At 39.5% G+C, this 24,551-nt stretch overlaps 1 protein-coding gene across 1 annotated transcript in view; it reads right to left on the minus strand.

Moving 5' to 3' along the window:
• Positions 1–24,551, minus strand: part of LOC306741626 (voltage-dependent calcium channel subunit alpha-2/delta-1) — a gene marked incomplete at both ends in the record, with an annotated part of 61,774 nt that overhangs the window by 20,006 nt on the left and 17,217 nt on the right. The window contains 15 exons of the mRNA XM_079223939.1: positions 1,427–1,501; positions 1,800–1,880; positions 1,988–2,062; positions 2,174–2,263; positions 2,350–2,399; positions 2,997–3,075; positions 3,746–3,850; positions 4,659–4,817; positions 8,707–8,806; positions 9,007–9,057; positions 9,450–9,519; positions 10,843–10,974; positions 16,664–16,793; positions 17,688–17,723; positions 18,461–18,520. Coding sequence (XP_079080065.1) covers positions 1,427–1,501; positions 1,800–1,880; positions 1,988–2,062; positions 2,174–2,263; positions 2,350–2,399; positions 2,997–3,075; positions 3,746–3,850; positions 4,659–4,817; positions 8,707–8,806; positions 9,007–9,057; positions 9,450–9,519; positions 10,843–10,974; positions 16,664–16,793; positions 17,688–17,723; positions 18,461–18,520 — 1,293 coding nt within the window. The remainder of the gene's footprint in view (positions 1–1,426; positions 1,502–1,799; positions 1,881–1,987; positions 2,063–2,173; positions 2,264–2,349; positions 2,400–2,996; positions 3,076–3,745; positions 3,851–4,658; positions 4,818–8,706; positions 8,807–9,006; positions 9,058–9,449; positions 9,520–10,842; positions 10,975–16,663; positions 16,794–17,687; positions 17,724–18,460; positions 18,521–24,551) is intronic.

Raw genomic sequence — 24,551 nt, forward strand, 5'->3', positions numbered from 1 at the left:
ACATCTTAAGGAGCCACCATTGTTGGTCAGAATGAACAGTCGCCTCTCCGTGTCGCCTCCACCACCTAAGCCGAGAATCGAGCCGTCGTTCAAGTTAACACTTGGCTAACATTGCTTGACCTGAAGTCACATTATCATTTTATATTATCATATATTGGCTAAAAAGCATGATCTCAAAACAAGCCCTTCACAACCTCTTCCCACTGGATTTTCTCAAGCTGCACTTCTAAAATCAAAGTGCAACAAGGACACTAGTAGTAAAACATAGTTATGAATATTATGTTTCAGTTATTTCAATTAAATCCCATAACTCCTACACACTGTTCCTTTAACCATTTATATTGTCATAGGTATTGTTGAGTCATGTCGTAGACCATTAAGAGCAATGTTCCCTCTCATGTAAGTATGTGCTCTATCGATGTAACTGTAGGTGATTCACTTTCTCTTAGTTTCAAAGCTGTCGCAAAATATGCTCACACAAACACATCTGGGCATTAACAAAACATACTCACACAATTGTAAAGAAAAAAATTCTATGACCATAGTGATAATAACAAGCTACAGAATAATGTGCCGTCACTTCAGCTTGGGAGAAATCAGAGGGTTGTACATCACAAAAAAGCTACATTATGGCCAGCAAAAAATGGAATATTACCTCCAATGACTGCTACTCTATGTATTAAGAATTGAGAGCATCTATGGGACTACAATACAGAACACTCTACATTGCTATCTTCAGGAACTACTTCTGTAATCTACAGTACTAGTTATTTGTCTCACCTCATGAAAAGTGACAGCATACATATTACTGAGCCTGAGCTTCCTGTTACGAATCCTTTTCTATGAAAGTTTTGAAAAGATGCACAGTGATGCATTTTGGTGTTTTATGTTATAGAGTGGGGGCTTCAAAGCCCACCAAAGAAAAACATGATTAAAATACATACATTGCGTCACTCCCACCTGCAACTCAGTAACTATTTTAATTATTTACACACACACACGCACACACACACACACGCACACATGCACACACACATGCACGCACACACGCACATACGCACACACACATACATGCAGGTACTTAAAAACCTTTTGTGTTCATGTGGACCTCCACAACATGTTTTACCTGTTTGGGGTTATGATCTGGTGACCTCCCAACACATATTCTGTGTCCTATTGAGCATCTCAGTTCTTTTAACGACAACAAAGCTAAAATGCTACAATCAGAGAATTCTTAAATAGAATATTAATCTATTCATGACAAGGTGACTGCACATAGACAAGTTCGAGGAGAACCTGCAGCACAATCTGCTAGTCTCCATATACTTCACTGTGCACAAGCAGATCATGTTTAACCATATGGAATAGTCAGAACACAATGTAATGCTATGGGCCTGATGAGTGATGCAATGGGCCGGATGCATACCTTTGGCTGGAGATTGGGGTGCAGCAGGACATATCCATTGGGATCAATGGCAAAGTAGTAACCATTTGGACCAATCTGAAAAAAAGAGAGGAGGGGGGAATTCAATATGTGTGATCAGAAAACCACATGAAGTACAGTGTAATGGCAAAACAACTGGTAGTTATTGTTAAAAAGTGTATAAAAGAACGACCTCGGTGGTCCCAAAAAAATAGGGGTATTACATGCAAAAAAGGGGTTATAATTAATAACGAGGATATTTCTTATACGCGGATGATTAGAAACAACACATGTTCATATCACTCACTAATTGGTGGAGGGAGTTTTAGTTTTATAAATCTGCATGCATGTGATCACATTTGGGTGTTAAACTCACTGTGAAGCGTGGCGTGAGCTTCTTGATGGTTTCCAGAGACACGTCGATCCCCATTACGCCAAGGATCAACTGATTCTGGTGCTGAGAGACAGTATGAGAGAAAAGGATGAGTCACGGGAAACTATATCCATCCACTCCAGCTACTGCTGACTCAACTTATCACATGTTCATGCATGTATTTACTGCACCTCGCCATTCCTGTCATCTTTGGTCTTTGTTTTATTGAAAACAGGTAGTGTTCCAGTAATGACTAGACCCAGTTCCTGATGGAGAGTCAAGAACATGCACTATTCAAGTCAGGAGTCTTATGAAGTTAAACAAACAAAGGCAAGTACAATATTTCTGTAAAATGAATTATATGACACAACAAGTACCAGAGCATCAAGGTACACATTAGTCCACTGGACTTGTTTGGCCTGTTTGTCTGCCAGAACCATTGGTCTTCCCAGGACATCTAGGTACTCCTACATTGGACAATACATTTACCCAGATTAATGCTTCCATAAGTCCTGTAAAAAATAATGTGAAAAATAATAAACCATGATCTCACCTGTGTGTTTATTCTGATGGCTCCTATGGAAGGAATCTCATAGAAGTAACCTGGATAAATGATCAAACACAATCATTTAAATTAAACTGAATACCATGATCACACAACAATGATAACATAACAGCAGACAGAAATAGATATCAATGGTACATAAGAGCAAACCATGAACATGGAGCGAAGGAAACAGCTTGCAATACTGCAGTGTAGTGTACTGCATCATGACGCTAGCTTAGTGTTAGATGAGTTCATCAGATCTAGTAAAAACTAAGTTTTCATTTTGTGATTTGATTCTTTACTGATTCACTTGTAAAGTGTATATGCAGCTGCTTGGCCAAAGGCAGCTCCTCTGTTTCTAAAATGATGTTAAAATCACGACAAAGATCTGTTAAGTACAACTTAATCTAATACCAGGTGTCAAGTAGAGTTGAGATCCCAGAGCGGCTGCCCTGAGTGAAGAGCGTATATAACTAATGAGTATAACCTAAAAGATTTTGCATTTGTGTAGTATGATGTAAGGCCCATAGGGTAATGTCTGATGTTATTTCTATGTGTGTGTGTGTGTGTGTGGATTGACCTTTGGCACAGATGAACACTGTTACATACTGAACACTATTCAGTATTGATGTGTGCTATGATTTGTGCTGTACCTTTGTTGGAGCAGGCCATCCACTGAATGGGTCCTTTATCATAGTTGTGCTGTCCGACTGAGAAGGTGAAGATCCTCACCTGAAGCACAAGATTCAATTCAGCAATATTTATCATAACCTAACCTCTTACAATGTAAAGAATTGAATTCTGGTAGTCCCATTTATCTTAATTTAATATAAATGTCAATTAATTGATGATTGTCTTGTGCCTAATAAGGCTATTTTATAAAAAAATGCTACAAATGAAAATGTAAACATATTAGATCATTTACATATCATATAAATAAAACACATAAGTTATTTCAACACATGTTTTAACATATTGTGGTGCTGCTGTAATACTTCAGATCAACTATAATTAATATACAAATAGTCACAAGCAAAATATGAGACAGCTGGATCTAAAAAAAAAGTGTTTGTGCATCCTGCTAATTTCCTCAACCTTGTGCATGTGCATATTTGTGGGTGTTAACGTGGACCAGTGTGTATGTGAGAAGGTCTATGTTTTGCATAATATGCAGAAAACCATAATTTGTCTTCTGCATAAACTTTTGGGGAGGGAGGATATGCACACGGAAGTCTGGACCCAAAGGGAGCTCCAAAAAGCTGAGTCTGATACAACAGGAGCACATCCACAATTCCACACTGCAGTATCAAATGCCCCAGTCTCTCTCTCTGTGTGTGTGTGTGTGTGTGTGTGTGTGTGTGTGTGTGTGTGTGTGTGTGTGTGTGTGAGTGTGTGTGTGTACCTTTTTCTCAGCATTGTACTTCTCTAGTATGGCCTGAGCTCTTTCCTCTCCTCCGTCAGTAAACAGCATGATGATCTTGTTGCAGTTTGCTCTACTCACATTAGTCTAGTAAAAGGAAAACAAAGGATTTTATTATTAAACATTTGTTTTTCCCCCAGGTAGTTGAAGGTTTGGTTGGTCTGCTGGTCTAATACATGTTCACACTGTCATATAGTTTGACATACTTGATGTTTTCATGACCTGTCTGGTGTCATCATCAAGTCAAAGCAGAGATATTCTGCTGTGAATATGATATATACAGAGATATATGCTGAGTCCCCAGATAATGAAGCCAATTGTCTTTGCTGACCTCCAGATATATATTTTTATCTCCTTCTAAGAAACATTCACAATACACAGGAGTACAACCTTTTGTTTTGAATGAGCCAATTGTCTGTCCTCTAGTGCTGTCCTTGTTTGTTTAATCCAAAACAATCACAATGAACATAAGCTTCTAGGAACTGAAACCAAAGGCTTCAGACCTGTCAACAGTTCTCATCAAGTCATACACCACCTTAACCTATCATATCATAATCATTTTGTGGAAGTGCAAGTTCAGAGTTGATCAGAAATATTACTTGATGCAAAACTGTTAAATAACCCCATTTGAGTATAATGCTTTGCCATTTCAGGGTTGTCAGCCAAATGAAAATAATAATAGCAATCTAATGTTTCTTTTATTGTACAGACAGATGAGGTAACACTTTCAACCAGCAGATGGCAGTAAAAGACAATGATCTGATGCTTCTGAAATAATGCATCAGTAACATTCATTCAAAACTTATTTAAAGCTTCTCGTGCTCTTAGCGACACTAAAGTGTGACAAAATGACATTTTTTCTCATAACAAAAAGAATAAAACTGGAAAGTCTTACCGTAGAGAGCTGCTCAAAAGCAAACTCAAAGCCTTTTGTATAGTTTGTAATTCCTTTCGCTGTGATGTTCTGAACAGCATCCTTCAGCAGCTTCTTGTTCCTCACGTTGGCTTGAACCAGATGTTCAAAACACGCCGTCTTCTTCACCCTAGTGTTAAACTGGGAAACAGGCAATGCATTATGACCTAAAAATGATTCATACAATTACAACATATGTGCATATGTAACAAATGATACACATGAAGGACACATACACACTCTGACCTGGACTTAGCTGTTATCAGGCAGCGGTAAATAGACCCATTCATCAAGCCCCACTAATTGCTTCACATCCTCGGAGCTCAAAGATTCGGTACCCATGGAAACAAGATTCTGCCATATAAGAACGAGGTTAGGCAGCAACACCATCTTTTTTCAAAGGTGAGACCTCCTCATTTACACCTCAGAGCACACATATGCACACACAATCCACCCAGCATTAACCAAAAGCCTGCCTCCTTCTGTTCAGAGCCGTGCTCGACGGTCCATGTTTTCATTGTTAAATATCTGAACAGTGAAGAGCAAAGACATTCAAAGAGCTCACAATGACAATAAGCACAAATGACAGAATACATTATATTATATTATATATTATAGTGGTATGTGAAGGGCATGGGACAGCACTGTAGTTAACCAGCATGTTCATTGTGTTGCAGAACTCTTCTAAAACAATACTGCACCTCATCGATCTCAACTAATCAATGTGTCTCTGTGAGATGGCCAAAAGGGAGGCTGGAAACACTGATCTACACAGACAAGCAAGGAGACGAAAAGAGCCCTGACCATATGGGTGTGTGGGTGTGTTTGAGTGTGTGTCTCCAATGAGCCTGACAGCCTGGAAATTCCTTTTAGATTGACAATAACAGACAGACACATCTCCATTGGATGGAAAGGCAATATCACAATGGCTATGGTTTGACAAAAGACTGAATCAAGCTGACAGCACATAAACGCGTACACACACAAACAGAATGGAAGTTCACATAGTTGCCCCCATGGAGCAGACAGGGATCTTTTATCACATAATCTATTTAAAGGAGAAGTGAAGATGGGATGTGAATGTGGGAGGGGCGAGAAACAGGAAATAACAGGAATAATACATAAAAAGACTAGGGAGAGCGTGTGAATACAGGATTTAAAAGCCGGAACAATTAGATGATGTATCTCATTGAGAAAACCAGAAGAGCAGAACTCTGCCAAGCCCGTTTCTGTAAGTGAAATATAATGCATGTATTTGCCTCGTGATTTGGATCCACTCCAAACTTGAATGGGTTCTTACTTGGCCCATACTACACCCTTCCACAAAGTTTCATGATAATTGGGCAACTAGTTTTACGGTAAGCCTACTGACAAACAAACAAACAGAGTCAAAAACAAAAACTCCATGGCAGAGGTAGTAATGAGCTCAAGTAGTGCATGTGACACATCAATCCTAATCAGAAATATAACATTTTTGTAGATGAAAAAAACACATTCAGGCTTTGTAAAATTGTGTTATTGGCCTTGCAAACAAATGTCAATACAATCTATAACAAATTCCACTGTTCCCTTGTGATCCTATTACAACAGCTCTGTGTGTGTGTGTGTGTGTGTGTGTGTGTGTGTGTGTGTGTGTGTGTGTGTGTGTGTGTGTGTGTGTGTGTGTGTGTGTGTGTGTGTGTGTGATGATCTTGCTAATGGATTAGTGATGACAAGAGAGAAGGCTAATCTTCAAGCGCTAATCCAGCTAGACTTTTGCTACGCTGGTTTGGTACTTGCCCTGACTGATTCTGTCTAACACCGCTGACACCAGCTAAATTGGCTGAACATGTTGGATGAAAGTGACACAGTGTGATAGGAGTGTGATGTAAAGTGAGAACAAAAGTGCCATTTTTTTTTAAATGACGAGGACAGAGATGGAAAGACTGAGCGGAAAGAAACAGCCAACAGCATTCTTCTGACCTGCTGCATGAAAGGTGTGAGCATCTTCCATGACCAAATGCCAATTTAGTCCCTGGGCTAGTGTTAATGGGCAGGGATTTATGGGTAATATTAGAGATTAATTATATAGTGTCAGGCTACAACACCCTCAGGGCCAGACATAGGGCGATGCGTGTGCGTGTGTATGAGTAAGTGAGTCAATGACAGAAAGAAACATATGAATAGAAAGAAAGAGGGTGACAGAGAAAGAATAATTAGTTTTGGCAAAGCAACTCAGGGATGACTATGGTATATATTATGATGTATTATTGTCTTATTTTTGTAGCTTTGGAAATCCTTTCTATTGGCAATATCATTGTACACGCTTACATTACTGGGCTCTGAAAATGTGGTAGCGTTGAGCTGAAACAAGATGAAGTTAAGATGAAACAAGAAACACGTTCACTTGATCATATGGGTTGTAGACATATCCCCAGGTTAGCCAAACCTTTGGAAACTAAAGCAAAGTGAATGTTACAATTATGACCCACACTGTCTGTTGTAAGCATTCTTTACAGTTTACAGATGTCCCGGTGACGTGCACTCACTTTCAGTTTTACCTCCAGATAAAGTCTTCATTCAAGCAATGTCTAAGTATTCCCAGATTTTAGAAATGACTTTGGTTAGGACAATGTTATTGTACTGGAACATTGGACAAACATTTAAAGACACAAATTGTAATAATGTAATTGATTCATTTGCACCTTTAAATGGGTGCCTTTCATTTTCCTTGGACTACTAACAGCAGTGGGTGTAATGCCGTCATGGAGGAAAGTTGGAAAACAATTTAAAGAAAAAAGTTCTAAGTTGATACTGAATTGGACTTCACTCTTTGAACTAATCTATCTCATTCTGTCTCACTTTCTTAGACACACACACACACACACACACACACACACACACACACACACACACACACACACACACACACACACACACACACACACACACACACACACTGAGCTCCCCAACAGATTCTGATAATTGCCCATCTTTGCAGAATCACAAGTCCACCGTGAAACAGAATACATTGTGTCCAAGACAAAAGGTCCCCGGAGAGAGGAAACGGAGACTGAATGGCTGTCTTTGTACAATGAGAAAGAAGAAGACAGCTCCAATCTCTATAAAGACCCATCTCAATAAACACCTTCACAGGCGTCCATTCTAGTATCACACAGTCTTCTGATTGGCTCTTTTTGAGTGTTATCACAAGCGTGGAAGGCCTAGAATAGATGGTTATAAGGAAAAGGTGGAATGATGGGGGGGCTATAGAAGTGATTGGTGGGTGAGAAAAATAAGAACGAAGGGGAAGAAAGTGGAGGCAGTGAGAGGAGGAAAGTTGTGGTTCTGTATAAAGAAGAGGCGGAGCATATTGTGTACAGGGTGATCCTTTGTTGACACAAAGAGATGTATGGAGGTACATGGCAAGATGCTGAGAGGAATTGCACGACTCATTGATGAAAGGAACAAGTGATGGAGTGATCAAAAGAGTGATGAATGAGTGTTTCCAAGGGTTCACTCTTGTCAGAAGTGTGGATTTAATACCTATAGGAAAAGTGGGAATGTACAACCATGCGTGTGCAGGCATGCATACACGCATGCACGCATACACACACACACACACACACACACACACACACACACACACACACACACACACACACACACACACACACACGGGTATCAGGTGGGGTAGGGGCATGTAGTACAGAGTTTTAATCCTGTACACCAAATAGAGCAGTGGGTATTTCATTAAAGGTTTGTTTCAGGGTGGCCAGACCTGAGAGAAATCCATATTTCATTACTTGTCATCCATCTCTGTCTCTCTTGTGTGTATGTGAATGTGTGCGGGGGGGTGTGTTGTGTATGTGCGGGTTATGTGCACAATGTCTTCATGTGTGCATCTCCCTTCAAATGTACATAAGCTCATTCATGCACACGTTCCGAATCCGTCCGTCACTCTGCCCCGTTTCTCAGCATGCATCGTATTCCCCGTCGCGTGGCACAAACAGACCACCCCACAGTCAGCGATGGGTTTATTAATACTCACATAAACTACATTGACGTAGTCGTCATCAGACAGAGTCTCCAGCATCTCACTGACGGAGGTCCTGATCAGTTTGAGAGTCAAGCCAGACACACTCCCGCTTCTGCAACAACAACAAAATACCCAACATATTCTCGCTGCAATCTGTCTGCTCAGTTTTTGTACTCAATATTATTAGAAATGTGTCTGCCTTGGGAAATGCTCAGTTTTTGTGGTAATTCTAGGAAGGCATGTGTTATAATCAGGGGAAATCATGACTGATGTGAAGAGGTTATGGATCAATGAGGCTATAAAGTAACTCACGCATCCACAAGGATTAGCATATCTTTGGGTGAGGCAGCTCCTTGAATGTACCTGGAAGAACATTAATAAATACAAATAAAAAATCAAGTCTACTTTTTACCTGTTCCAGAACTTAAAATTAAATGTTACAATTAATACAATTTGTTTGGATTCATAAATAAAACATAATTGTGTATAGCAAGTACTCACTATGACTATTTGTCACAATAAAATTCCACTGAAAGTTGATGAATATGTATTTAATGATCAACCAGACCTTCATGCACTTACTTTAACTAAAAATGTATTCATAAACACCTACAACCAAACAAGCAACTACATAACAGTTAAACAAATAATCATATATGCCCCATAACACATACAATCTGATATTTTTGGCTTGAGTTCTGACCATCATTAAATGAATGTCATGTTACTTGTAGTTTTTCTTGCCGTTGGCTTACCATGGCCTCCTGCGGACATCATACAGGTCAATTTTACTGGGGGTCTTGCGAGCATCCATCCAGGGAGAAGCTTTTAGAGGAGATAAGATATGGGTTGACGACAACTTTTTTATAATTAAAAGGAAGAAAAAAAACACAAATTCTAATTTCTGACACCTCTGACGGAAAGTGTTGATCTACAAATAACTGGCAGTATCATATTCAGCCAGCAATGTCTAGTCCCTGTCAGTCATTTTGGGAAGATATATATATATATATATATATATATATATATATATATATATATATATATATATATATATATATACATATATATATATATATATATATATATATATATATACATACATAAAAGACAATTGTGCCTTCATGGCTTGTTGAATGAAATCCCACACCTTCTACATTACAACATGTTTTATGCTCATGCTCATTTTTCACAAAGAGGTAAAACAGCAGGGAAATAAGATAAAAAATACTTCCAAGATGCAAAACAGGGTATTCACTGGCTTTGACAATAATCATGTACTTCCTATCTGTATACTGTTAGTGAGGAGCACCATGAAAACAAACCAGTACGGGTGTGTGACTGCCTATCATGCATGCTAAGAAGTTAAAAAAGAGGGAAAAAAGGAACAAAGAGGAATAAATTCAGCGCCAATGAAAATTCATGAATATTAGACATAAACTTTTCTCATAAAGCCATATAGTGTCAATGATGACAGGGAATCTCATGAATAGAAATAGCTTGGCAGAGAAAGCACTTCTGATAGTGAGCCACACTAGACCAATGCAGCTAAAGATAGCATGACACCATCGATGGCACCACATATAAAATCAATGCAAGTTGAGCGAGGAAGATTATTTATTGAGTTTATTTGTTCAGTGCAGTGGGAACAAGCAAACTCATGAATATGTTCCCTGGCTGTTTGTAGTTTTGATTAAAAGCCACACCCTGCATCTTACTGTAGGTTAACCAAGTAATAATCGGCTGATTAGTACACCTCTGATTTGATATGGAACTAAACGCATATATATATATATATATATATATATATATATATATATATATATATATATATATATATATATATATATACTTTTCTATTCAGTCTGTATATTAATATTCTACTGTTTTACTGCTTATTTATATTTATTTATATTACTTGTTTCTATTTAATTATTCTTTATTCACTTGTGAGCAATGCTGCTGTAATCCTGTAATTTCCCCACTGAGGGACTAATAAAGGATTATCTTATCTTATCTTATATGAACAGACATATATACACAAACAGTTTGGCCAAAATAACCTACCAGTGTTTTCTTATTCTGAGTTAAATGTGTCTCCACTGTGTTGAAGGACAAAGACTGTTTTTTTGGTTGTTGTTTAATTACCTGGGTAGTAGCGAGCCAGGCCTGTAGCGCTGCCATACACCTGCCAGAGAAGGGTCGGGTCATCCTCTCTGTTCTTTCTAAACACTTCCTCCAAGGCGTCTGACCAGTTCAGTTCATTCAGCACAATGGTGGCTAGAAAACCACACAAATACATATCAAACAACATGTACTAAAAATAAAAAAAATATGCATTGCTGCTGTTCTGTGTGCATGTCAGTATGTGTGTTCTGTAATAATGATCAATAGACATATGCGCAGGCATTGTAGACTGTCCAAGACATGTGTACATCCCAGATTAACACATGCATTAAGATGCACGCACACAAGTCTGCTCAGTGTCTACCCACTCGCCTAGAGGGACGCGTGAGCAAATATGAGGCCAGCACACCCTGCCGTGCTGAGATTTAGTAACAGATACTGAGGAGTGGTTTTATGGCGTGTAATGGGTTTGCAGTGAACTTTGTTTAATTTGACTTGAAACACTCGACAACCTGTGTGTGTTTGTAGGCGTGTGTTTGTATGTGTGCATGCGTGTGATTAATAGTGTGTGTTGTGAGAGGCAACAGACATTATAGCTGTAATGACACAGCACCCAGACAGCTCAGAGCCACATCCCACTTACTATGATGGATGGAGACACAGCACATGCTGTCCCAACTCTATCTTTGCTCTGTCTTTCTCTTTACTGCCCTTCCTTTTTCTGTCCTTCCTTCCTTTGTACTAATGTACATAGTACTGCATATGCTTTTATGTGTCTCTGTACATATATATGTGTATGCGTGTGTGCATGTGTTGATATTCTGTATTGACTGTGACATAGCTCATTGATGTGCAAAGCAAACACTGTTCATTTGCATACATGCCTCTAGAGGGGTGAGTTAATGAAGCCTCGGTTGCCAGGAGTGCATGCTTTTTTATTATAGAAAGAGAGAGAGTGAGAGAGAGTGAGAGAGGGAGGGAGGGAGAGAGAGAGAGAGAGAGAGAGAGAGAGAGAGTGCGAGCGAGCATGTGGTGTGCATGCTCAGTAATGTTTTTCCCTCATTAAGGGCAGAATTTTAAAGGGAAAAGGAGAGAAAATAACACCACAGCCCTTGTTAGATAATGAGAAAATTACAAACTGTATGTGTGATTTTTAAGTGAAGGCTGATGAAGACAGGCAGGTACACACAGGTCTGCTAATTGCTATAGCTGTATAGTGAGATACACACATAATTATACACATACATACTAAGCAAATAAACCAAAATACAATGCGAAACAAGCAAACTAAAAACATCAAACCCAGTGGTAATATGTTCTTTTTATTATTTCCATTGGTTTTGAGTACTCCGGACTTAGTCGTAATATTTTAAAAACTCCACTGCTGCTTCATAAGGGATACAGTATCCTGTAGTCGCCCATATTGCCATTGACACTAATGAATTCCCTGGCTGCACTCGGCATGGCTTTGATGCCACACTGAATCTACATCCTATGATGACTTCATCTCAGTGGGATATCAGGGGTACAATATACTTCACAAACATAACATGGGTTGGTTTATTTTGAACATTAAAGAGTAAATTGTATTTCACTGCTATAAGGTAGTCCATCCCCCCATACAATCATCATATATGTTATGTCTAGAACGGAGGGCCTACTCTACTAAAGAGAAACTCCCTCTGATATAGTGATGTGTTTCATCCAGTAGCGACAGTGAGAGCAACAGTGTAGCAAGGTAGTAGTTGTAGAATGTAGGACTGGGTCAGAACATGGAGGTATAATATAGTATACTGTTTATAGAAGTTTAGATTGTATTTAAAAATGGAATCTACTCAAGGAAGATCATACTGTATTGTCTTAGATAAAAAATAATTTTCGCTGAATATGAGAAACTGGGGGTCTTACGGCATTACTGGACAAAAAACATAAATGTTATAATGCATTCAATATTCTTTGTATCAGTCCATCTCTAAGTCTTTCTGTGTTGTGTCACTGTATGTTGCCGTCTTTCTTGTCAGCTGTTTTGTTCTGTTTTTCTGGAAGAGAAAAAACTACTAGCTAGCATTCTATAATGAGGATGTACTGTTCTCTTCAAAATGTGTTTTTGTCATGTATTTTGTATACAATTCCAGCTATCCAAAAGCAACACCACAGAATTCCATAATTTCCTTTTCTTCTTGTTCACACATGTGACCATGTCCTTTACTGGACCGCAGGCTTTTGTCATCTGTCTGTGATCTGAAGTGAACGTCTGCTTCCTATTGTACACTCGTCTCACACACGTGACATGCTGCGGCCTATAGTAGCTGATTTCATAAACTTGCCTCCCACTTTGCCCAGAAAATCCAATTTTCTCCAGCTGAGCAAAGGCTATTCCTGGAACATTTATAGGGTAGAGATCAAATTGGAGAGTTGGAACCGCAATAACGTATAAATCCTCTGTCTCTTTTTTCTCCAGGCATACAAAACATACACTTCTGCACGTGTGCCAATATTTGACACACTATATATGACATATATCACGTATTTAAGTCGGGTTTCTTCTTAGAATATATTACTTCCGTATCCCATTTCCATCAGCAGCACATGCCACATCTTACCCCTTTGGTTTATTCTGACTCTAGCCTAATCCTAAAACCTTGTGTCAACCTCAACCTCAAATAAACTTGCGGGGACTGGCTTTTCAGTCCAAAAGATTGTTCCCCACTACGTAAGTATGCTACCAGTTAGGGGCGATTTGTCAACATAATCAACGTCACCGTTTACATAAATTTACAGTGAGATCTTCTAAATGTTTCGGCATCGCTCCTTGTAAAAAGAAATATCTGAACCGCTTCCGTTATGATTACGTTACACAATGCGTCATCTATTGTTTACTTTAACGACAATGTATGAGAAAATGAGAAAACATTCTTTTTAATTATTTCCCTTGCAAAAATACAATTGATTATCATCACGGTAAATTACTCTCCAGTTCATGGAAAGGTTGCTATGACTTACAGTAGTTTGTCCCAGCAGTCCTTTTGCATTTTATGTTCAGTATTAGTGTTTAAAGATTTTTTGAGAATAATCAATGAATTTGTCCCTAGATTAAATGACTGATTGAGAAAACAATCAATAAAATGATCAATAAAAAATGTACGTTGGGTGCAGCCCTACTACCAGCTTTGAGTCCTCCGCACACACATATTGTTTCTTTCATTTCACTGAGATCACACTTCAGCCCTGGACAGGTCCCAGCAGCTCAGTGTATCTATGCATACTCATCACAGGCTACCAATAAACAGCACCTTGTGATAAAAGCAGTATGAGTCATGGCTCCCAGCCCAGATTATTGCAAGGGAAGTGTCTCTGGAGAAAACAATTATACAGTCACAACGAGTTCAAAAGTATGCTAATAAACCAGGCTTGCACATTTACAGATAACAGACCCTGACAACCATGTGTGCGTCCCTATCCCTCATTTCTGCCCCTGTGTTTGGGGTCAGCAGAAAGGTGAAGTGTGTAACCTTGAGGCCAGACGGTTCCCCAGCAGGCTGAGGGCCATGCTGAGGAAGTCCCTCCCTTCTGCTGTCCTTCCAAGTCACTGCTGATGCACCACATCCCACTGTACTCTGATAATTGGGACGGCTGTAGCTCATGTAATGGGGAGAGTGGTCGTTCTGAAACCCCAAGGTAGTTGGGTCGATCCCTGGTCTCCCCATAGCTTGCATGTCAAAGTGTCCTTGAGCAAGATGCTGAACCCCCAGTTGCGCCCCGGGCACTTCACAACAGCCCACTGCTCCATAGGATGGATTAAATGCAGAGACCAAATTTCATGTATGTAAAATATATGTAATATGATGGACGTATAAGAATAAATTAATTAAACAATAAAATAATTGAATACCTAAACACATACACACAGATACTCTCACACAGCCAAGGATACAAATTACACAATTACTCAAACACAAGTCAAACAGTACCAATACAGCTTGATGGTTAAAGAAACTTTCCTGGAACTGGACTCATATTCATACTCATGGTGAACCATGTGTTCTGGTGAAGTATCTTGAGCAAGGCACTGCACGCTTTTTTGCTCATTGTAAGTCACACGACGATAAGAAAACCACCAAAGTGCTCAAAATGTAAAAATAGAAGAAAAAGAAAGCTATTCAAATATAATACATAATTCAGACCACAGTTAAGATATTCAACAGACCATCCTTAAGTCATTGAAATTCAACTTGAGCTGTGCTAATGTCACAGTGACTCTAGAGAATCAAATTACTCTGAACCACTCAAGGTAAATGTCACCACATGACGATGAAATGATCAGATTTTTTTTTTTAACAGGACAAACACGCTGAACAGATGCACATTATGTTTCATTAAAATCTAAAATGGTTTTACAGAGGCATACACTACAATACCAGCCAGTTAAAATGCAACTGACAGCCTGCACATGGCCATCACACAGTTACTGGCCCTGATTTGATAACAGTAAGTGCAATTTAGTTTATTTATATTGTATTGATTGTTTTTATTGTTTCATCAAATGTACTGCTTCAGGGTTTAACTCTAAGTTTTTTGGGCCTCACTGTTGATCTTTCTGTTGTTTTATTGCCTTGCTTTTGCTGCTTTGTCTGTCAAAGCACTTCGTACATTTTGTTTTTAGAGGTGCTGTATGAATAAAGTTATTATTGTCATTATTAATTCTCTTTTTTTGCTGTAAAAATGAGGGTCAGTCCCTGCATTGCTCGAGGCCACAGTGGTTGGAGACCTCTCGGTTAGTAGGCTGCACAAACCTGTCATTAAGCAGCACAATTCCTCTGTCACTAGTGATGCAACGGATCATAAAACTCACAGTTCAGATTGTATCATGGATTAGAGTCCCAGATCGGATCAGCACAAAAGAAAAAAAGGGAGCAAATATAACTTTTAGAGATCCCTGATCACGTTTGTTTTCCCCACCAATACTAATTACTGATCATCGCTGATCCAGATTGGCAGGTACAGATCCCTTTGTTGTTTGATAATACACTGCTGCTCATAACAGCTCCAGAATTTTCTTATTTTTTGTGCCATTGTCCAAAAATCATTCCAACTGCTGTGAAGTCACCATCAAAGATTCTAAATGTTTTTTTTAATGATAAGGTAATAAAAGATTGCATTTTATGGATTATAACATATCTTGTCATTAGTAGTTTTAATGATGTATTATAAGCTCTAAAGATATTGTAAACGGGTCATAATTCCCACTCTATAACTATTTATGTTGTGGAAACATCCCCTTCAAACACACATTTTTATTGAAAATCTGAATACCTCCCCAACAAACGGTGCCTACCCCAGTGATTTCACAGTACTGACAGTATTGGGCAGGCAAGTATAAAACAAAAATGTGGAATAAATAAAACCGTGCAGGATAATCGTTAAATGTATGGATGGAATGCAGATTCCTTCTAGATTCCTAGAATTCAAATTAATCAACTTTGTATTAATGATTATGCTTCAATAAATCCAAAGCCTTGGGACACATGAGCAGATTGAATCAAAAGGTTCTTCATCAAAACCTCAATGGCATGAAAGGCACCGATTCATTATATTTAGAGGATCCTCTACTAATTTACATCCCAAGGACCCATGGCTTAGAGTACAAGAGAAGATCCTCTTATGCCTTATCACTTCTTTTTTTTAATATCATTTAACCATGGGCAAATTTGCTAGAGGGGACTATCTGTAAACAACATGTCATAACGTGTTGGTGTGTCACTTGTATCCATGGCAACCAATGGTGTGTGTGTGTGTGTGTGTGTGTGTGTGTGTGTGTGTGTGTGTGTGTGTGTGTACTCACAGCCATCATAGATGTCAGTGGGGATGTGGACAGCCGTGTGGTTGTGATCAGTCAAACGCCTAAACGACGGGTCCTCTTTAAAGTCTGGCCGAATCCTATATTTTCTTCCCTCTGTCTCATTTAAATCCAGCTGAGGGAACAAAATAAAATCAAGATGCAGATAGTAATGCTAACTGTAGGTTTAAGACACCACACAAAGCCTTGTTATTTGATTTGCTGAAGCGTCATTCCACGCAAAAAACATTTTGTGGGTATATTTAAAAGCACAGGACTGATTATATTCATCATCAACTTCTGTCTGATGTGAGAATGTCATTGCTGTACATTTCACACCCTTCCAGCTCGTTTGAGAATAAATAGCATCATTGACTGTATTCCTAATATCTTACTTTCTCACATTCTTATCATCTTCACTTAGGGGGAGTAGCAGGAAACAGCAAGATTGTCTTTGCCCCTTGTGGAGATGTATAACTCCTAGTGTGCATTCACCAATATACATCAATAAGAGCAGAACAGACAGGGAGATATATGAAGAAAAGCATGATGAGATATGAAGGAAAGAAAGCAGGGTAGAGAGAGTGTGAGGTGGAGGGAGAGAGAACAAGCAAGAGGGGGAGGGGAGAGAGAGTTGCTTCCTAATAAAGCAACAGTGTAGCCAGCTCATACATCTCATCTGTCAATTAGAGGAGAAACATGGCAGAAACCTCTTCACCTGAGAGAGGGTGGGAGGAGGGAAGATGGAGACGAAGCTACATGGGAAGAAAAGCCTGGAGAGGAGGCAAAAGAGGGAGTGATTTCAGTAAAAGGCTGAGGCAATGATAGAAAGTGAGAGTGAAGAAATAAGATACCATTGTGGTGAATAGGGGAAGGAAAATGCAGGAGAGGAGGGAAGATGAGGAGGTGAAAGGGAGGACAAGAGAGAGAGGGTGATGAGAAGCAACGCCATATTACTGGCCCATGTCTGAGTGTGACCTGTGTGTTTGCAGGGGCTAATATGGAAGGAGAGCAAATACAAAGCACTCACGTTGTCCTTTGCGTTGTAGTAGGATATTTCATCACCCTGTAAACAAGTCACACGGAAGCACAAACATCACTTTGTGGCTGCTTTAGGATGTTGCACAAAGAAGCATAACATTTGTGCAAACATGAAATGCTTAATCCCTTTCTAAACATCTCTTTATCTTGTTGGCAAGCAACTCCATTAGTATATTCTCCAGTTTTATGTTAATGAAGACACTAGTCTGTGCTATCAATCAAATTAATACTGTAAGAGTTGAGCTGAGTGTGTCGAGTGTTCCTCTCTTTACATCCGTAACTGTGTGCCTACTGCCATTTGCAATGCTCCAGGGAAGCATTTTCCTGCCATTGAGGATGCAATATGGCAATGCACAGCTTAGACACATCTATAACCATCTCTGTGACAAGTATTTTTTCCTGACTACCACTTTACTCTGCGTTGTAATTGCGTGCCGCTGTAGTTCTTAGAAATCAGAGTATCTGCCATCTGAAATGAAGGGCATAATGAGTCATACCACAGAGTGTAATATGCAATAAACCAATTTAGGAATGGAGCTGTAATCACTGCTAACGACACACAGACCCAAACAGATTAAACCTATTCAGACAATGAAAGGAATGTATGGCTTGTAAAACCAGATCAAGTGCATGGCCATTCATGTTTCAGTCTGAGTTTCTCCCTGTGTTTTACCCACATAGAGTATATACTACTCATACATAAAACGTACATACACTTTACAGGTATTCCTGTAAGTGTGCAGATCTGTGTCCTTCTGTTACCTCAAACTCGTCTTGCCACGAATGCTCCATCTGGAATATCTCAGCAGATGTGGCCAGTTTCTGGAGAGTGAAATATGACAGGGATTTAGATTGAAAACTGCACAAGGTCAACTTCTTCACAGTGTCAGTCTAATTCTAGAAAGCCTGAGCAAAAGAGAGTATGTTAAAAAGCACGATGGAGAGCATCCTTGAGATTGAGAAGTGATTATGATCTCACTTGCAGAGCTCAAACCACAGGGCTATCACAGTCTTACAGCACTGTATGCTAAAGGCCAGACACAGTGTAGGACTGGCAGAATGAAAAGGTTGTACTGTAAGAGAGGAGTGTGTTTGTGTGTATGTGTGAGTGAGAGAGTGTGAAAGCAAGATAAGTTGTGGGGAGGGGGGGCGGGGGGGGGGGGGGCTCAGCAGCGTAAGAAACAGCTGAATAAAGTCAAGTGCAAATTAATTACCAATTGAGAGGCTGTCAATCAAATTGGATAATACTAAATAACAAGGGGATATCATTGTAATTAACTTCACCATTGCTCTACACAGCTCTCTTACATGCACAGTGCACACACATTCACACTTAGAAGCAATAGAGAGAAAGAGAATAGTGGTAAGAGTAGTTAATTTATCGTACGAGAACATTTCTTTCACAGTACAAGCAATAAAATAGACAAACACATACTAAACAGCAAATATTTATCACTCTGGGAACAAATAACTGCCTTAAGTGCTCTGTAGCGATCAGGGTAGCGTTCATTCATAACTGAAACATCGCGACATATTTAGGCATTGCTTTCCAATTGCACAATAAATTGAATGCTTTAACTGGCTTTCTTTGTGATCTTTCACAGTTTGATGCCATCATTATTCTTTCCTTTGTATGAAAATGAGGGTAAAACTGAGAACAACACGAACAAGAAAACAAAAAGACAGAAAAATATTTTTCAGTTGACGTGAAGTAATTTAACTGTTATTTCATGCATTTTTAAATAGTTTTGAAATGTCAAGACTGCATTCACTGCAAAGTGCCCTATCAAAAGGAAAATACAATTTTAGACATGAGCTTTGTTATGCTTGAAACTTTGGCAGCCAGTGCAATACGTGATTTTCACTTGATAATATTTATTAAAATAAGACAGGGTGTCCGGCTACCAAAAGTATTTTCCCACTGCTACGCTGACAACACACAGCTCTACATCTCCACCAAATCCATGCACTCATTACCTACTCCACCATCACCAGATATACAGGGCTGGATGCAAAACAACTTTATCAAACTCAAAGGCGATAAATCTCATCATCGGCCCCAATTCACTCAACAAATCCCACCACAACTTCTCCCTCTGCATCAATGGCACCTCTGTTCCTGTTTCTACACACGTCTGTAACCTTGGTGTCATTTTTGTTTCAACCCTCTCCTTTGAACACATGGCAAGCACATCACAAAAACCACCTTCTTTCATGTTATTAAAAACATTGCCCTTCTACGCTCCTCCCTCTCCTCTTTAGCCGCTGAAACACTCATCCACACCTTCATCACCTCTCGACTGGACCACTGCAACACCATCCTGTACGGCACATCCACCAAAATCATCAACAAACTACAACACATCCAGAACTCAGCTGCCCGTCTGCTTACCCACTCCCGCACCAGAGATCCCATCACCCCAGTCCTTCAAAACCTCCACTGGTTCCCAATGCACTCTGTTTATCGTTAAATATTTATTGTTAAATGTTATGCACCTATCGCCAGGACAAATTCCTTTTATGTGTAAACTTACTTGGCAATAAATGGTTCTGATTCTGAATCTGATACAGCAAAGAATTACCCACTTCTTACTACCTACCTCTGGCATCGTTGTTATTATCCTGAAATATTTGCCAATACTAAAAAATTGTGTGGAAACCCACCCTTCCACCATATAAGTTTTCACACAAAGTGAAATGAAACGGGTCAAGTTGCATGAACATAAAGGCTTAATTGGATGCATATTAAAGTTTACATTCGTAGTCTTTACTCAAATTAAACTCAAATTATATAGGTTGTATAAAACAGGGTCATCTATCTTTCTACTATAAAATAGCACTATATGTTAACAGTATCTCTGCAAAGTTTGACTTTGATGAAGTGAAGTAAAATATTTGTTGTAATTAATTTAGTGCAGATTTCGTGAACCGTAGTTTTAGGTCCGCTGAAAGACAAAATGCTCTACATTTTGTTTAAGGTGTCTAAGGTGTGTTTTATTGCAACAATAAAACACACCTTAGACACCTTTTGGCAGGTCTTGAAAGTTGTCCATCACAACTTCTCTCTCAATTATTGTCTTCAACAAGGCTGGATTGAGATGCGGGGAAGATGAAGGCAGAGCACATTCATGGTTACCATCGAAGAGCCCAATTATGTCAATATGGCAGAATGAGTCATCATCATCAGAGTCCTTATTAAACTATATCAACATAAGAGCACACTCATGACATTAATCAAATAACCATCAATAATGTATAACCATGTAGGCTAGTCACTAAAGAGTCAGACTCATGAGGGAAGGTGTGAATGGGTTATGACTGCTGGAGTACATGAAACAAACCGTTGACCCAAATAAGTTGTAAAGAGCTGCTGCTTACGATAAGGATTTCAGATTGTACAATTTTGACAGTTTGAGCTCCATAAAAAGAAGGCACACCCTCCCACATTGTATCGGGGTGCTGGGAGATAGGAGAGATTGTGGTTGAATGGAAACCTCACCAAATCACACAGAAACTGAATGGACAGATCTTATTCTCTATTTGTGCCACGCTCACAGGTTTAAAAAAAAAATCAAAAACAGGAACTATATAATAATAGTAAAAATGAATTTATCATTCATTCAATTAATTTCTCATGATCATTCTACATACATAAGACTGTATTACTTACAAAGCCTTCTTTGTGGAAGTCTGCTAGGTTGTCACTAAGGAGTGTCAGTGTCCAAATATCAGTTGGCTCTGTAAGTTAAGTCTTTTAGGAAGAAAAATATCAATGCAAGTTACATAACGCTAACTTGAATGAAAAGGGATAAATAGTCCATAAGAATGCTGAACCAACCAAGCACAATTTGGATTGCATTGCACAAATTATACAGTAGCACATGTTATAATTAACGTTATATATTCTAACCGCAAAGCTTTAAGGCTAAATGTGCAGAAACAGTCTTGGTGTAAGCAAGAAAACAGGATCGTTCTACTGTAGCTCCCATATTTTAACCCGTAACTTTAATGTTTTAATAGATAACCCCTTATTCAGATATAAACTGACAATACAATTTCTTACATAATTCTTCACAAGAACCTGTAAAAGCGAACGTAAGATAACTTTTAGCTCAACAAATCAGTAGCACATTAACTCCACTTCAAAACTTTAACTAATAACAAAAGACTGCTAATGACCTTGTACTTTGAAAGATTTGCTTGGTCAACGTTACTGCAATTAATGAATATAACACTAAGCTAATTTGAGCGTTTTGCTAACTTGTGGCCTTTTTGGGCAACGTTCATCCATTTTCCCGGAAAAAAACATTGACAGATAGTTATTTTACACACTCCTGTTCAGTCGAATGGATTTCGTAACAAGGGCTATACATTAACCTTGCTTAACATGATCATTGTATTGCATATTCCAGATGAATACTGGAAACAATTAGCTAGTTAATACTAACTACGCTAAATCAGGCCAGGGGCTTACAGTGGGGCTCTTAAGTGTGTGCAATGGACCCTCCCCCCTTGCTGTGGCCACGCTAATTTTTGAACTCAACCTTCATTTTAATCTCAACTACACATCTATAAAGTTTCCTGACTGCAGTTTTATAAGCTAGTGACTCTATCAAGGTGATACAAATATAAACACCTGGCAAAGTATTCATTACCTCTGTTGTAGTTCCCGCTAGTATCCAGGACCACATGTTGTCATGACTCACACATAGACTCACAAGGTGACTTTAGTGAACACAGACTTTTCTTAATAGTACAATACAAATGTCTCAACAGTTGTGATGTCCATCAGTGGGTCCACCAAATTGGATTGCTGTGACATTTTATACAGACATGCATGTTCCCCAAATTGCATATCTGAATTGATTTGGTGATCCCCTGGATTTTCTTAGTACCACCATGGGTTGACTGTCTCTGCTGTTGACTGCTGGTTTCGTGGTGGCCTGCAGGGCTCGGCTCTGGGGCCTCTGTTATTTTCTAAACAGTTGCAATGTTGCATATTGTTTATATGCTGATGATATCCTACTCTGTCTGAGGCTTTTCAGTTTTCTAGGCTCCTAATCTTGCAAATGCCATTAGGGACTGGACGGCAGAAAAGTGTTTACAACTCAATGCTGATAAGATGGAGGTTCTAGTTGTTGCACCAGAACAAGTTGTGCCCACTATCAAGCAGAGTATTGGTCCACTTTCCTCTGCGGCCCACTACAACTTTCCTAATCTAGGGGTATATTTGACCAATCCTTGTCGTTTTACCCCCATGTTAAGCAGCTGTCTCTTGTTTCTTCCACTTAAGAACTATTCATAAACTGAGATCTGTAGTATCAACAGCTGAACTGGAGATGCTCATACTTGCCTTTATCTCTTCCCGCATTAATTACTGTAACTCACTTTTCTCCTCAGTATGTCTGCTCTTAACTGTTTGCAGGCGATCAAGAATGCTGCCGCCAGATTACTTACTAGGACAGATAGATGGTCTCCTATTACCCCCAGACTCAGATCTCTTAATTGGCTCCCTATCGCCTATAGGATCCATTTTTAAATGATCACTCTCACTTACAGAGCACTAAACATTCAGACCCCTTTGTATTTGGCTGAACTGCTTCACTCTTATTTACCAGCTTGCTCTCTCAGGTCAAATATGTAACATTGCCTGTCTGTCTCACACAGTTGCCTGACAACCTGTGGTGATCGAGCTTTTGAGGCAGAAGCATGTAATGGCAAATTTTATATATTTAGTTTTATTTCACATTCTTATCTCAGTGAACTGCTATACACGCTGTTATTGTCATTGCCTGAATTGGGTGACTTGTGGGTCATGCAGCAGCTGTAACATTCACGCTTACTTTCCTGTTAAGTAAATAAAGTACCATTTGTTGTTAAAGTACTTATGTGGACCGGTCATACAGTAATGGCAGGATGGATACATATGTATGTCATGTGACTACGCTGACCTAGCCCTGACCTGAAGCAGGAGGTCCCAAAGCATGTATCCCCCTTCCTGGTCACTCCCTATAAGTCAGTGTGACTTCTCAAGCTTTAGTACAGACTTGTACTAAAGCTTGAACAGACTTGTACAGACTTCTTGTAACTCTGTATAACTGGGCCTCTTGAATTAATGATTTCATAGATAAATTCTGTTTTGCGATATTCGTTATTTCAGCTTTAACAGCGGTGTGGTGGCGGGGGCGTGGTTATGCTCAGCTGCAGAGGGGAGTGCTTGTGGGTGGCTCGGGGGACGGTGCCTGGAAGAGGCCTGATTGGCCTCAGCTGTACTAATTGTGTGTTTGTCCCAACATAAGCAGGAGTATGCTAGACGCTCGAGAGAAGTTGAGACCGATGCAAGACGGTCCGTTAGAGCTAGAACCAAATAAAACGGTTAAGAACCTTGAACCTTGCTGTGCTGGTGTCATTGTGCTGAGAGGAAACTCACTGGGGTAGCGGGAGCTTGTTACAAGCCGGTTAGATAAATTTTTCCACCACACAAGCACCAAAGTTATTGAATGCTCTGCCTGCACCACTACGGTTTGATGAGTCTGTACATTCTTTTAAAAATCAGTTTAAAACAGTCCTGTTTAGACAGGTCTGCACTCTAAGGGGCCGTTCACACCAGACGCAACTCTCAAAAACGCGTCGCTACCAAAACCATTGTTTTCCTATGGCTTTTAAATGCCGCGCGTCGCGTCTTTCTAGCGTTTTTTCGCCGTGCCTAAAAGTTGAAATATTCTCAACTTTTAAGCGCCTTGCGCAGAGTCACACAGCTCATCAATGTCAGTGTGTATCGCCCGGTTGCGCACGCAGGCCCGCTCCACAGGTGCACCGGGCTGTTTTGCCCGGCGTGTTTTTGCCAAGGCGT

The sequence above is a fragment of the Taurulus bubalis genome (genome assembly GCF_910589615.1).
Source record: "Taurulus bubalis genome assembly, chromosome: 9".
NCBI classification, from domain to species: Eukaryota; Metazoa; Chordata; class Actinopteri; order Perciformes; family Cottidae; genus Taurulus; species Taurulus bubalis.